At 47.5% G+C, this 14,978-nt stretch overlaps 1 protein-coding gene across 1 annotated transcript; it reads left to right on the top strand.

Moving 5' to 3' along the window:
* The first annotated feature begins 1,997 nt into the window (after positions 1-1,997).
* Positions 1,998-14,390, top strand: LOC149276510 (zinc finger protein 143). Its single transcript, XM_089503541.1, has 15 exons — positions 1,998-2,095; positions 4,468-4,581; positions 4,661-4,753; positions 5,034-5,111; positions 5,362-5,439; positions 5,720-5,916; positions 6,422-6,496; positions 7,064-7,183; positions 7,430-7,505; positions 7,878-8,003; positions 9,504-9,683; positions 9,861-10,088; positions 13,597-13,724; positions 13,958-14,104; positions 14,307-14,390. Exons 1-15 carry the CDS (start codon positions 2,050-2,052, stop codon positions 14,388-14,390), a joined length of 1,770 nt encoding a protein of 589 aa, XP_089359667.1. The 5' UTR covers positions 1,998-2,049.
* Positions 14,391-14,978: the final 588 nt, after the last annotated feature.

Raw genomic sequence — 14,978 nt, 5'->3', positions numbered from 1 at the left:
GCCTTCTGTTTGTTAACGCTCATATGTTTTACTCCGACGGACCCCCGATGTTCTTATTTCTTTTCGTGTGGCTGATGGTAAACACGGGTTACTAAAACGTTAAAGTGCCTGTTAAGTGCTTTGTGTAATTAAAGCTACATTATGACATCACGGTATGCGCTTCAATGCATAAAGCCTGAGACACAGGGCCGTGATGCGGCTCAATGACACCGTAAAGCCATCAACGTGAGGATGCGGCAATTTATGTCACCATATCAGGTTATGTTACCCCTTATTCTGTCCCCTCGCGCCGGTACATACTACTGCACAAATTCATCAATTAAAAATATATATGTATCTTAGACTTACTTTTACTAAAAATTACTTTATTCCACTTCCTAAGCTGGAAATGGTTCTGGTGAAAAGTTGTTTTATCACTATAGCAACCTGTGAGATCAGCAGGAAGGTTTCTATGGTGACAAGCCCAGTTTCCTGTCGCCTGTCATCCAGTCCCACTTACTAAAAAGCTGGGTTTTCTAGGTCTCCTCACAATGTGCAGAACTCTGCTACGGGATAGGCACATGGCCCCTGAACCTACATAAGTGGAACAGCCTCCCAGCAGAAGTGTCTTAACAGACTAGACGGGGCGGCAGGTTCTGGGTTTGTACGAGAATGCAGCGGGACCGAGGTGTTTACCCCACAGATGTTCTTTTCTGGATATGAAATAGTGTGGAAGTGCCACGTAAAAAATAAATGTAATCAGTATAAGCTGCTGCTTTCTGTGTAAAAACCTTATGAATTAGATACATTGTGTAAAAAAAAAAAGCGCTAATCAAAAGAGCAAATGCCAAACAAAATTCTTTTCACAATAGCAACGCCAGAATCTTAAATCTCTGGACCCAAAAATTGAGAAATCCCCTCTTACCGCTTACAGACATCAACGCCAGGACCCTCTGCTCAGCCCCGCTGCCAAGCAAATGTTTCATTCAGAGCTCCCCGGGTGAATGTTATAGTCACAGAGCCCCGGCCCCCTGGGTGAATGTTTCAATCAGAGCCCCCTGGGTGAATGTTTCAATCAGAGCCCCCTGGGTGAATGTTTCAATCAGAGCCCCTGGGTGAATGTTTCAATCACAGAGCCCCCGGCCCCTGGGTGAATGTTTCAATCACAGAGTCCCCGGCCCCTGGGTGAATGTTTCAATCACAGAGCCCCTGGCCCCTGGGTGAATGTTTCAATCACAGAGCCCCTGGGTGAATGTTTCAGTCACAGAGCCCCCGGCCCCTGGGTGAATGTTTCAATCACAGAGCCCCCGGCCCCTGGGTTAATATTTCAGTCACAAAGCCCCCGGCCTTTGGGTGAATGTTTCTGTCCCAGAGTCCTGGGCCTCTGGTTGAATGTTTCAGTCACAAAGCCCCCGGGTGAATGTTTCAGTCACAGAGCCCCTGGGCGCCTGTGTCGGTCCCGAGCCCCGGCCCCTGAGTGTATGTCTGTTCCGAGCCCCGGACGCTGGGTGAATGTTTCAATCATAGAGCCCCGAGCGAATGTTTGTCAGACCTGATGTTTACACACTGTGTTATTGTGTCAGTGTTGGACGTGCCCTGGCCCGCGGGCCCCTAACACACAAACGACCTCAGCGGGCGGTTTCCCGCCTGTTAATCCGGATCCCGCAGCCACCTACAAAATGGCGGCGCTTCTCGTCAGCCCCAGAATCAGCATCAGCTTGACCACACCTGGGCGTGGCTTCACTTCATCTGACAGTGGCAGTACCCAATAAAAGCACGCGTTTTCCGAACGACACGGCTCGCACAGCCAATGAGCAGCGGGATGAGCGAGCCCTCGGGGTAGGAAGGGAGCCCTGCCGGCTGTATAACAATATAATCTGCTTTCGCTTGCCTGACTGCCATCCCTCGAGTTCCACCAATCAGCAGGAAGCTCCTCACAGTGCTCCCACACCTTTATCCAATGGGAGGCCTACCCGTGCCGCTCAGTCACACCCCCGGCGCCCCCTCCTTGCTTTGTTATGCTGCTATCCGTAGCGCGGGGCCTCCAGTCCGCGGCCGTTTCCTGCCCTGATGCATGGTGGTCGGACGGAGGAATTGTTGGAAAATTGTGTCGGAGGTTGGTATATAAATGTGCTGTTACCCAGGGTGCCTTACTGCGGCCGGGAGCCCGGGGAGCCAGAAGCAGGGCCGGGCACTCCTCCTTGCGGGCCTCGAGCGACCTGTAGCCACCGCACGGGGAGAAGGGCGCCGAGTGCTGCCCCGGGCGCGGGTTTAGAGTTATTTATACAGGCAGGAGCCCTGTTTACCCGCCGGTATCGGGATATCAGCCCTACAGGCCCGAAATATCCCCATAGTAATACAGTATATTGCAGAGTGACGCTGTATATCGACTGATATCCTTATAGTAATACAGAATATCGTAGCATAACACCGAATATAGACTGATATCCCGATAGTAATACAGAATATCCTAGAGTGACGCCGTATACCGACTGATATCCTGATAGTAATACAGAATATCCTAGAGTGACGCCGTATAACGACTGATATCCCGATAGTAATACAGTATATCCCAGAGTGACGCCGTATAACGACTGATATCCTGATAGTTATACAGAATATCGCAGAGTGACACTGTATACGACTGATATCTTTATAGTAATACAGAATATCGTAGAGTAAAACCGTAAAACGACTGATATCCCGATAGTAATACAGTATATCGCAGAGTGACGCCGTATACCGACTGATATCCCGATAGTAATACAGAATATTGCTGGATTATAACCCTGCATACTAATATCACAATAGTAGCTGGACTATGCAATACTTAGGTAAATATATCGAGGGAGCTGTAGCAATATTTCAGGTTTATGGGGATAACCTACTAAATGTTATCAAGGAGATTATATTGGAAACTGTATAATCCAGTATATCAGGATAATTCAGCGCTGTGTCATGGTGTAATAATCGTGGCTTATTGTATATAACACACATTACTAGTTGGGCAATAATACCATATATATATTGCAGCATATCAGGGCAATTATACTGCATTATATCACAATAGTACTGCGTATTGCATGTTACTGAGCTGGTGAGACACAGGAGAGCCGCTATCTGTCGCACTATATCACAACGATAATCTGTCGCAGTAACCCCGTAATATCACGATAATAAAGGCGTGTGTGATCTCCCGCTTGCGGCCGTCACTTCTGTCTCTGTATAAACCGTCAATTTGAATGAATATCGGGGATGCTACGATTCACTTTTCCCGTAACGGATATATCACAATGACAAGTTTTATCACCGTAATGATAACGTATTGCAGGCCGTGCTGACTGCCCAACGCTGGGATACACAAAACAGGCCGCGGTAATACTTCATACCTCACAGGACGGCGCAGCTTATCACAGAAAAACATAGAACCTGACGGCAGATCGGCCCCATTTGGCCCTTCTAGTCTCTAAAGACTCCAACTTTAATCAGTCACTGGCCTCGTCTTAGATTCAGGAGCCGTATGCCTATCCCATGCATGTTTAATACCCTCGCTGTATTACCCTCTACCACTTCTTCTGGGAGGCTGCTCCCCCTTATTGTTGTGGTTTGTTAAATCCCTTTCAAGTATTTTCTATCACTTCTCCCCCTGCGCTTTGCAGCCTGACAGTCAGTATATAAATATGTATTTGCCCGTTTGAGTTCTCTTTAGACCCAGCGGCAGAACTTTCAGCGTTCGGATATAACTTATTTTCCATGGAGCTCTCCAGCTCAGGTATCCACCAAATCCATAGAAGGCTTCATGCAAATTCCCTCCGTTTCCCATGATCCCTCGGTGCGGACTGCGTCGGAATCCTCCCGTCAACCCGAGCAGGAAGTTGTAAGCCGCTTCCTGTTCTCTCCCTGCAGTGTTTTAGCGGAAGGCGCATGAGCCTGTAGCACTAGAGATTGTTTCCAGCCGCGCAGGTCCCTCCGTAACGCTATTATCACAGATATCTCAGGGAGATTTATACCCTGTGATGGGGGGGAGCAAGATGGCGGCTCCCGTATAACATAAAACATTTTTTTTTTACATAACAGGAAAAGTATTAATTTGTGGTACGTGGGTGTAAGGATTGGGAGCGGATATAATCTGAAATGTAACAGTTTTCCCATTATGTGATTTCGATGTAGCAGCGTGTTGGCCCCGGGTGATATGATGTTTCAGATGCCCCTTTCACAGCGCGATGGATAAAATGTTTATGTTTAAAGCTGGGATCATGAGACGTTAGCGTTGGGGTCCGGTGTTAGCGAGCAGCGCTGCGGGGTAAATGCCGGATTTGGAATAATTGTTCATTACATGGGTTTACCGGAGCAGTCGTCCTGTTTGCTCTGATAACGGGTTTGCTAAATACTAAGGATTATTCACCCAAATACGCAGTGACTCCCCGTATAGCGAATTAGCCTGGAATTCGGGGTCTGTTTGCTAAACGGCGCGTGCTTCTCTTTCAGTTAAAAACATGCTGCTCGCTCAGATAAACCGAGATTCCCAAGGAATGGCCGAGTTTCCGGGAGGAGGAGGGGAAGCCCAGCACGTCACCCTGTGCCTCACCGAGGCCGTGGCAGGTACGTTACCCCCTCTACCCTGCCCTTGGTGCTGTGTGACGTCGCGCATGTTGTACTCACCGAGGGTCTTATTCCGCAGACGGCGAAAGTATGGATACCATGGACGGTGTGAGCTTGCAGGCTGTGACGTTGTCAGATGGATCGACGGCATATATTCAGCACAACTCTAAAGGTAATGTTCTATGTCGGGTGACCACCAGTCGCCGTTTGATCAGCTCCCGGTGAATTCCCGGCTTCCGGGTAGTAAGGTGGGGGTGAATTGACAGCTTCTGGGTAGTAAGGTGGGGGTGAATTCCCGGCTTCCGGGTAGTAAGGTGGGGGTGAATTGACGGCTTCTGGGTAGTGAGGTGGGGAGGTTGTCTGATTCCCCTTAGAATGATGGGTGTTGATTTTCATCACGCTGGCTGCCTCTTGTTATCGGTGGGATGATTCCATTCTGTGTATTTCTTTAGATGGTAAATTGATGGAAGGACAGGTCATCCAGTTGGAGGACGGCTCTGCTGCGTATGTACAACATGTCCCTAAAAGTGGTAAGTGTATAAATTAAGTCATTAGAACTGCCTGACATCCATCTGGAGAGAGGAAGACCCTCATTCCTTCGCTGAAAGCAGAGCCCGTTGTGTTGTAGTAAATGGAACTTATGATTCTGGGGGACATCTAGAAGTGTCCATAGGGGGTCTTCAGTAAACTCCAGCAGGTCCACGTGGAGGTCTCAGGGGTGTAAGCAGCCGGGCGGTCTGTTGTAGAGTGATTTGTAATAACGGCGTGTTTGCACTATAGACGGCCTGCGTCTGGAAGATGGACAAGCCGTGCAGCTGGAAGACGGGACCACCGCGTATATCCACCACTCCACAAAAGGTATTCGGGGGGGGGGGTCGCCGCTTGGTGGGGTTTCTGTGCCCCGTTCGGTGTATAACTCAAAAGGAAGCTCTGGGATTGTTAGAGAGTAATCCGGCATATGTTTGGATCAGGATTTATGTTCTGTTTTGGGTAGTCAGAGGTTTACTGCACTTAAAGATGCCCCCTTAGCAGGACTCTTACCTCTTACCCCTGTATAAAGGGAGGCTACATTCGAAGTAAAGACGTGGCTGGATATGTAGATCCTTCTCTGCTTCATCCGGGTCTTTGTCTCCTTCAGACACGTACGATCAGAGTTCGGTGCAGGCCGTTCAGTTAGAAGACGGCACGACGGCGTACATCCACCACACTGTCCAGGTCCCGCAACCCGATACCATTCTGGCGATCCAAGCCGACGGCACCGTGGCAGGGCTTCACACCGCGGAGGCCACCATCGACCCTGACACGATTAGCGCGTTGGAGCAATACGCAGCGAAGGTAACCCGAGGTTCAGGCGCTCCGCCGTGAAAGTAATAAGTGAACGATGCCAGCCGTGGCGTGTCTCGGCGCGTGATGTGTGCTGTGCTGTGCTACCGTATGTCACGTGTCATGTAAGGAAGGAAATATGTGAATGGTGAAAAAACCAGTGCAAAATTATGTTTAAACTGTATTCAAAAAGTGCTCTGTTTAGAAGCCCCTTTAGGCTGCTGTGATAAAAATGTAATGTATGCCGAGCCAAGTCTAGTGTACGTAAAATAAAAAGTGCATGGATGGGTCGAGTGCTCAGATACTCGGTGCTCAACATAAAAGGTGGTATCCTAACCTCACGCGTCCTGGCCGGGCTCTACGTCAGCCGCAGGGCTCCACGCTATCCCGGCCTCGGGCCAGATGACCGAGCTTTCCCTCTCTCGCGGGAACTCGCTCGATCTGAGCCGAAGGGCCGAGCAGCGGGTGCAGCCGTTATTTTATGACTTGTAAGGATTAAGAGGTGCTACTGTTTTAGGTGTCTATAGACGGAGGTGAGAGTGTCGGCAGCAGCGCCCTGATCACGGAGTCTGACCCGGAGAAGAAAATGCAGGTGCGTGTCACGTATCACCGTATGTACGGTTAGTGCTTTGACACGCATGTACGACACGTATCACCGTATGTACGGATAGTGCTCTGACACGCGTGTACGACACGTATCACCGTATGTACGTTTTGTGCTCTGACACACATGCGCGACACGTATCACGGTCTCTGCGCAAAAATACCGTGATCTAAATACCCACAATTTCAGTAAAACGGCCATAAAAATCGGCAACATTATGAGATGTTAGAAACTAAGCTACTGGTTATCTTTTAGTCCTTCTAGAGCTGCTGATTTTAACAGTTTTTTTTTTGTAATTAGATGCAGAATTAGAAACTCAACTCCTGCCTCATCGGTATTTTTTCCATGGGGGGGTGTCACGTGACATGATAAAGCAGCCCTGAAAGGCAGTTTCCATAAGAACATTAAAAAAACATTCTTAAAGGTGTCACTAAATCGGCACAAACATACAGAGAGTGCAAGTAATGCTTTATCCAAGTGGAACAACAGCTTTAAGCGGCCCCCCAGAAACTCTTTGATGATTTCCGGATCCTCATAAGCTCTTTTGTTTCACAGATTGTGTTACAGGGCCACGGGCCCCGGGTCACCGCCAAACCTCCCCAGACCAATGAGAAGGCGTTTCGCTGCGACTACGAGGGTTGTGGAAAGCTGTACACGACGGCGCATCACCTGAAGGTAACCGTGCAGCCGGACGGGCCGTGTGATGCCTTCACGCGGTAAATGCCACGCACGCGCAGGCCGTAGATAAGCCGCGGGCGCCGGTAACGTTAGCGCTCGGTAATGTCCGTTCTCAGTGCTTCTGCAGATTTCAGATAAAACCTTGCAAGGGTTAACGTCGGATTTCTGTGATACTAACGTTAATGTTTTAATAACCCCCCCCCCCCCCCGATCATCTCCTAAAAATCCAAACTGCCCCCTCAGGTCCACGAAAGATCGCACACGGGGGACCGGCCGTACCAGTGTGAGCACGGGGGCTGCGGGAAAGCGTTCGCGACAGGTAATCGTGCCGCCGATAATTATGTGTTATACGAGTTTAAAACGGCCGTATTTACGTTTATTATTATTTTAATATCCTAGAATTTTTGTAAAATACAGCCAGATTCTGTCTCAGCGATGATTCCTGAACGGGGGCTTTTTGGTTCCCGCTGTTATCTGCCTCGTGCACTTGTTGGCACGGCTGGGGGAGATTATAGCTTCTATGTCTACGCTCTCCTTGTCATTTCTGTCTCTTATTTAGAAAAAGATTAACCAAATGAACCTGAATCTGTTTCTGCCGGGAAGCGATTCATTTCCCGATAAAGCATTTTGTGTATAATATCAGAAAGTTTGACGATCAGAGCGACTAACGTGTGCGCCCCCCCCCCCCCAGGTTACGGGTTAAAAAGCCACGTCCGGACGCACACGGGGGAGAAGCCGTACCGGTGCACGGAGGAGAACTGCACCAAGTCCTTCAAAACGTCCGGCGACCTCCAGAAACACATCCGGACTCACACAGGTCGGGCCCGGTCTTAAAACAAACTTTGTGAAAGTACTTTTCTTAATAGTCGTCCCTTCCGAAAAAAACCCTAAACTAACCGGGTTCAAGCTCCAGGGTCCCGGGGCCACAGCTGGGGCCACGTTTCCTATTGGTCGGAGGGACTGTACGGGGCACAGGGTGGCCGACTCCGATCACGCGCGATCGGCTCCAGCTGAAGGGGTATTGCTACGTTTGTCATTGATATGTGAACGGTTTACACAGCGCTGTACTCGCAGTGCATAGAGGCTGCTAACCTTTTTGGACATTAATGCAATAATTCAGTGTATTCTTTATCTGATATATAAACAAAAAGAAGGAAAAAACAACCTAACGTCCAAAGAATTGAACCTGCGCAGCCGGGTCTCTCAGTCGGGGGTTTTGTGTAATTTGGGAAATTGTTAGAAACGTGCAGTTAGTGAGGCTGACGGGGTTTTCTTCGCCGAGGACGGACTCCTGCCCTGTAACTTTATATATTAATAGCCGCCGCGTGCGTCTCATCTCTGGTTACATAAGACTTTCCGTTATTTTTTAATGTTCTTGCCCTTTAAAGCGGGTCTCGGTCCGGCTCATTCATATGTCGTCGTTGCGTGTTGTGGAAGGATTGCTGCTGCCGTGGAAACGGGACATTATATAACATTGTAACAGCCGGCGGGCCTTGGCAGGAGTCGGAGCTTTGTGTGTTTTGGGAGCGGTGAGGACGGCACGTTCTGTTCTCCGCCGACAGACTCGCTTTCTTGTCATATTTTCCTTAGAAAGCTTCTGAATCCGCCGCACAGAAAAGCCGGCATTTGGTCCAAAATAAACACGATGTTGTCTGGAAACAAGTAGCCGTAACGGCTTTTTTCTTTTCTTTTTTGAAATCACCAGAATGAACGCTATTGGCTGTTAGCGCTGCCTGCCAGGTACCGCCGTTAACACCCGGCATCCAAAATCCGGCGGCAGCGGAGCCTTAAACACCCAGCAAATCCTCTCCAATAATGTTATTTTTTATATATTTTAAGGTTTTTGCATTTTATTTACCCCTCTCCGGGGCTCAGGACAGCTGACGAGTCTTTGGCTTTGAAATCGTGTGCGTTGGCGCCACAGGGGTCTCAGCCTTAAAGCGTGTTTTTCCCCATAATGCACCTGCTTGTAACTAGACCTACAAAGGACACAACAATCCCCACCTTGTTGATGTGTCCCCCAGCCTCTAAACCAGGGGTGTCCAACCTGCGGCCCTCCAGCTGCTGCAGGACTACATCTCCCATACTCCTCAGCCAGCTCCTTGGCTGAAAGAGCATTATGGGAGATGTAGTCCTGCAGCAGCCGGAGGGCCGCAGTTGGGACAGCCCTGCTCTAAACAGTGCGTCAGTTCTTGAGAATGATTGATTGGTTGTGAGGATGGGTTGACGAGCCGGGGCCATCAAAGTGAAGTCCTGGCCCAAATTAGAATGTGGACTCGCATGCACTAAATGACAGGTCCGTTCCGTTATCGCGCAGGTGAAAGACCGTTCAAGTGTCCGTTCGAAGGCTGCGGAAGATCCTTCACAACATCCAATATCCGAAAAGTCCACATCCGCACCCACACGGGGGAACGGCCGTACTACTGCTCCGAGCCCGGCTGCGGGAGAGCGTTCGCCAGCGCCACCAACTACAAGAACCACGTGCGGATACACACAGGTACGGCCCCCACGTCTGTGGTCACGCCACAGGAGGGGACGCAGGTGATTTCATTCATTCGCAAATGCCTTAAATTCGCTGCAGCGTATCTTAGTACGGCTCGTGTTTATTTAGCGCGTGTTATTTGTGCCGCCATGTTCCAGGCTCCTGCCGATAGCCTCTCGTTTGTTTGTGCAGGAGAGAAGCCGTACGTGTGCACCGTACCCGGCTGTGACAAACGCTTCACGGAATACTCCAGTCTGTACAAACATCACGTGGTTCACACGCACTCCAAACCCTACAACTGTAACCACTGCGGGAAGACCTACAAGCAGATCTCCACGCTGGCCATGCACAAGAGGACGGCGCACAACGACACGGAGCCCATCGAAGAGGAGCCAGAGAGCTTCTTCGTTCCGCAGCCACGTAAGTGACCACGTGCAACAGCTCTCATCAGTGAAATTGGCTCTGGCGGTATATAATATATATATATATATATATATATATATATATATATATATATATTATATATATATATATATATTATATAATACAACACAGTGGGGACACTATGTATATAGGTTGAACTTGATGGACTTTGGTCTTTTTTCAACCTTGTGAACTATGTTACTATGTAATATGAGAATATACAGGGATATAAGGACAGGATTAGTTATGCGGGTGGGGAGTATATAATATATAATATGAGGAATATACAGGGATATAACGGGTTATAAGGACGGGATTAGTTATACGGCTGGAGAGTATATAATATATAATATGAGGAATATACAGGGATATAACAGGTTATAAGGACGGGATTAGTTATATGGGTGGGGAGTATATAATATGAGGAATATACAGAGATATAACGGGTTATAAGGACGGGATTAGTTATACGGCCGGAGAGTATATAATATATAATATGAGGAATATACAGGGATATAACGGGTTATAAGGACGGGATTAGTTATACTGCTGGAGAGTATATAATATATAATACGAGGAATATACAGGGATATAACGGGTTATAAGGACGGGATTAGTTATACTGCTGGAGAGTATATAATATATAATATGAGGAATATACAGGATATAACGGGTTATAAGGACGGGATTAGTTATACGGCCGGAGAGTATATAATATGAGGAATATACAGGATATAACGGGTTATAAGGACGGGATTAGTTATACGGGGGGAGAGTATATAATATATAATATGAGGAATATACAGGGATATAACGGGTTATAAGGACGGGATTAGTTATAAAGCCGGAGAGTATATAATATGAGGAATATACAGGGATATAACGGGTTATAAGGACGGGATTAGTTATACGGGCCGGAGAGTATATAATATATAATATGAGGGATATAACTGGTTATAAGGACGGGATTAGTTATACGGCCGGAGAGTATATAATATATAATATGAGGAATATACAGGATATAACGGGTTATAAGGACGGGATTAGTTATACGGCCGGAGAGTATATAATATATAATATGAGGAATATACAGGGATATAACGGGTTATAAGGACGGGATTAGTTATACAGGGGAGAGTATATAATATATAATATGAGGAATATACAGGATATAACGGGTTATAAGGACGGCATTTGTTATACGGCTGGAGAGTATATAATATATAATATGAGGGATATAACGGGTTATAACGACAGGATTAGTTATACGGGGGGAGTATATAATATATAATATGAGGAATATAGAGGGATATTTAAAGATTTTGGTGGATTTGAGTAATAAATTAGTGTGTTTGTGTGAGTATTCTGGTGAAAGGCCTGTTCTAGGTGAGGTATGAAAGCTGTTTCTGTGTAAGCATTCACACCTATCACTAACATCCACCGCCTGGCTTCTGGTTATTTAATAAATCGGCTACTAATTAGCTGAGCCTTCTACCAAAACCCAGAACAGCATGTGGTTTATACCGGCCGAGATTAATCACGGGGTAAAGCAGGAGCATTGTTGGCATTGTGTACGTTATAAAGGCTGACACGTTTTATTCACACTTTGTTGTCCTTAACAATGAAACAGAACGGACAGCACAGGAGTAGTTGTCGTGAGTGTGAGTTATGAGTGTGAGTCATGGTTGTCTCTTGTTTATTCAGAGCTTTCGGTGTTTATCAGATAAGCAGCTGCCCGCTCTGTATAACCCCAGTGACGGCACACTTTTTGGGATATGCGGATATCGGTTAACATTACGTTTAATTACATGGCTACAAAAATGTTTCTCCGCTGTTCACCTTCACAACACGGAAACGCTGAAGGCGCAGAGAAAACATTTTGTTATTTTAGAACCCACAGAAACATTAGCTGATCTGCCATTTCACCCCTAAAAGGATTAAACTCCAAAAAATAACACCCAGGTTCTTAAAAACCAGTTCCTGGTGCTATGGTAACCAGGCATTTCTACCCATCATTGCCCACCTAGTAGGGCAAAATGTGGCATTCGTAAAACAACTGGGACGATGTTTCTGATGCAGTAAGTATTTGTTTCGTTAGGGAGGACATCTTTATTCTTCTCATTTTGTAAAGACATATAAATATATTTTCTGCAGCGCGGGTGGGACGGCACCTTTATTGGGCCTTTTCACCCGTTGCCATAGAGAAACACATCCGTGTAATGCAGGCTGATGATGCCCACTCTTTAAAGTGAACACTAGAGGGAGCTCAGCAGCCCAAACTATAATCCAAATGCTGGAACCACAACACGTACCCTGACCCTGTCTGCCCTAACGCTCATTCCGAGGTCCAAACCGGCCCTCTGGGTCACTGATGCTGCTGCGAGCCAGAATCTGATCTGTGCACCCCAAAATAAGTGCCCTAATCTTCTACTTTATAGCTTTAGGGCAGTTGGGTAACACGGGGGGCATTGTCTCTTTAATGAAGTACAGCGAGCCGCACGCCAAGCATTGATCTTGCAGCTTCCGTGTTCAACCGCGTTCCCCGCGCAAGACGGGAGCCGGTGCCAGAGATCCAGACCGGACCAAACGGAACATCAGGAAGCAAAAGAAGACCTGGCAGGGACCCTCGTGTAGGGGGTCTTCTGCTTTCTGGTGCGCCGCTGTCTCTTCCCCCGCGTATGATAAGTGCAAAAAGAAGCGCCATTTAAGAGCTTGTTATTTCACGAAGAAGATAGAAACGTTATCTCGTGGTATGGGAGAGGTCGGGGGGGTAATGCGGTAAAACAGGGGCAGGTTAGGAACATTATGGTTTAAAAACAGTTTGATGCCATTATATTGCAATAGCTGGTCTATTACATGACAAATGCTGAGCAACAGCTCTTTTTATATCAAAGTCAACGTTTCTGCAAAGTTATTCATTAACCAAAAACACTGCGATGACCTCACTCTGCACACAATGCGGTTATTGTGTAACTTCAGAGCCATCAGAGTTTAATCTCGGCGAGGGGACGGTTATAGTCTGGCGGAGTGTGTGCTCTGCGGCTAACGTTTAACCAGCGCTGGGTATATTGTGTCTGTTTTTGCTTTCGATGCCTTTCGTTACCCCAAGGGCAAGTGACCTGCTACCAGCTGGGTCCGGTGCTTGGGCGAGAGGGTTGTATCCAGTAAAAGCTTTAAATGAGGGGGTCTGTCCGGGTCGTTGGGAAATGATGTTTCTGTCGGGGGGATAAATGTAATCGAATTATCAGAAAGACGCGCTCCCCATGTGGTGGGAGGTTGATCTGTTTCTTACCCCGTCTCGTATCTCCCAAAGCAAATCCAACGGAATTCATCAAACATTAAAACTGAGCATGTGTGAAAACAAGCCTGTGTTTCACGCGCAGGAAGTGGTGCCGTGATGTCACTTCCTGTGCGTGGAAATCGTGGCGCTACCGAACTTCTGTCTTTTCTGCATCTCGGGGGAAACCTTGCTTCTTGCACCTAATCCTGATTTTTGTTGCTTCAGCGGAAGATGTCTTGAAAGGCTCTCAGATCACCTATGTGACTGGGGTGGAGACAGAGGATGGTCTCCCGACCGCCGTGACTCAGTCTGGACAACAACTGGCGCTTATTTCCCAAGATGGAACCCAACACGTGAGTCCGGCTCTCGCCAAGAAACGTTTAATAAAAAAGGGCTTTTCTTTTTAATCTATAAAATGACTTGCTATTTTATTCCATCTCCATGGGCCAGGCTTATATCCCGTGACCTTCTGCTCCTGCCATTGGGGGTCAAGGTTCTTAGAGGTGGAATTAACCCCAGTAGACCCCTTTAGGATTCGGTCCGCCGAGTGCTTTTTATGGGTGAATTACTTTCATTTATAACGCAGGTGGCAATCGTGGCCCAAGACTTATCCGCATTCCACGCGGCGTCCGCAGAGATCGGCCATCAGCAGCATGGTCACCACTTAGTGACCACCGAGTCCCGACCGGTGACGCTACTGGCCACGTCCAACGGAACGCAAATTGCAGTACAGGTGAGCGGAGCAAGAGACCGTGAGCTTCGCAGCCCGGTCGCATTTCACTGCCGCTTACGGAATAACGCGCATGTGTGCTCGCGCATGCACCCACACAACCCCACGTACTTGCCGCTTGTAGCCGGGTCCTCCAGCCCTGTAAATAAGTTACCTTAGTTGTTGTTTCTCAATGATTAATTTGTGTTTTTTGTGTCTCGATCAGCTCGGGGAGCAGCAGTCTTTAGAAGAAGCCATCAGGATAGCATCGAGAATACAGCAGGGCGAATCCCCGGGGATGGAGGATTAACGGCCAGTAATGCTCCCCAGTTACTCTCGCTTTTATGAGAACATTCTCTGCCGGTTCCAGCGATTGCTTGCGCGCCGGTAGCTGAGGACGGGGACTCCTGCCTCAGCGCTCAGATCCAAGGCGGATTTGTATAGCTTTAGTAACCAGACGCGTTTGCACATTTCTGGTGAGCCCGCGGGCGACCACGGCAAGTGCTTTCGGATTTGTATAATAACGACAATTTCTAGGAAATTGGACTTTAAGGGAAAACCAGGGACATTTCCAGTATTCGCTGCGTTTTTGACAGACCCTCAGACAAGGACAGGTATTTTCTCGCTCCCATTCATCTGATTCCCATTGGCTGTTCTATTATCTTGTACTCTTTGTAAATAAAGATTATTAATGCTGAAAGGGCTAATTCCATTTTATCTTTTCATCTGATTATGTAAAAAAATATATGTTTTGGTTGTAGATTATTCTAAACATGAAATGTCTTTTTCTTCCTGTAATTTTATATGAATAGTTTCTATGAATTTCAGATCTGAAGTATAATGCCAGCGTTTCACGTCGGGAGGCCGTCTGCCTCGTTCTGCCCTCGATTAGCTAAAC

Source organism: Sceloporus occidentalis, unplaced genomic scaffold, assembly GCF_023333645.1.
Source record: "Sceloporus occidentalis isolate IW3139 unplaced genomic scaffold, rSceOcc1.0.p SCAF_235, whole genome shotgun sequence".
Classification (NCBI taxonomy): Eukaryota; Metazoa; Chordata; class Lepidosauria; order Squamata; family Phrynosomatidae; genus Sceloporus; species Sceloporus occidentalis.
This window is presented reverse-complemented; position numbering and strand designations above follow the sequence as displayed.

Excerpts from the sequence above, each read along its gene's own strand:
- LOC149276510 (XM_089503541.1), top strand. The coding sequence starts at position 2,050 with ATGCATGGTGGTCGGACGGAGGAATTGTTGGAAAATTGTGTCGGAG. Across the intron at positions 2,096-4,467 it reads GTTGGAAAATTGTGTCGGAG|TTAAAAACATGCTGCTCGCT; the intron begins GTTGGTATATAA and ends CTTCTCTTTCAG. Across the intron at positions 7,506-7,877 it reads CGGGAAAGCGTTCGCGACAG|GTTACGGGTTAAAAAGCCAC; the intron begins GTAATCGTGCCG and ends CCCCCCCCCCAG.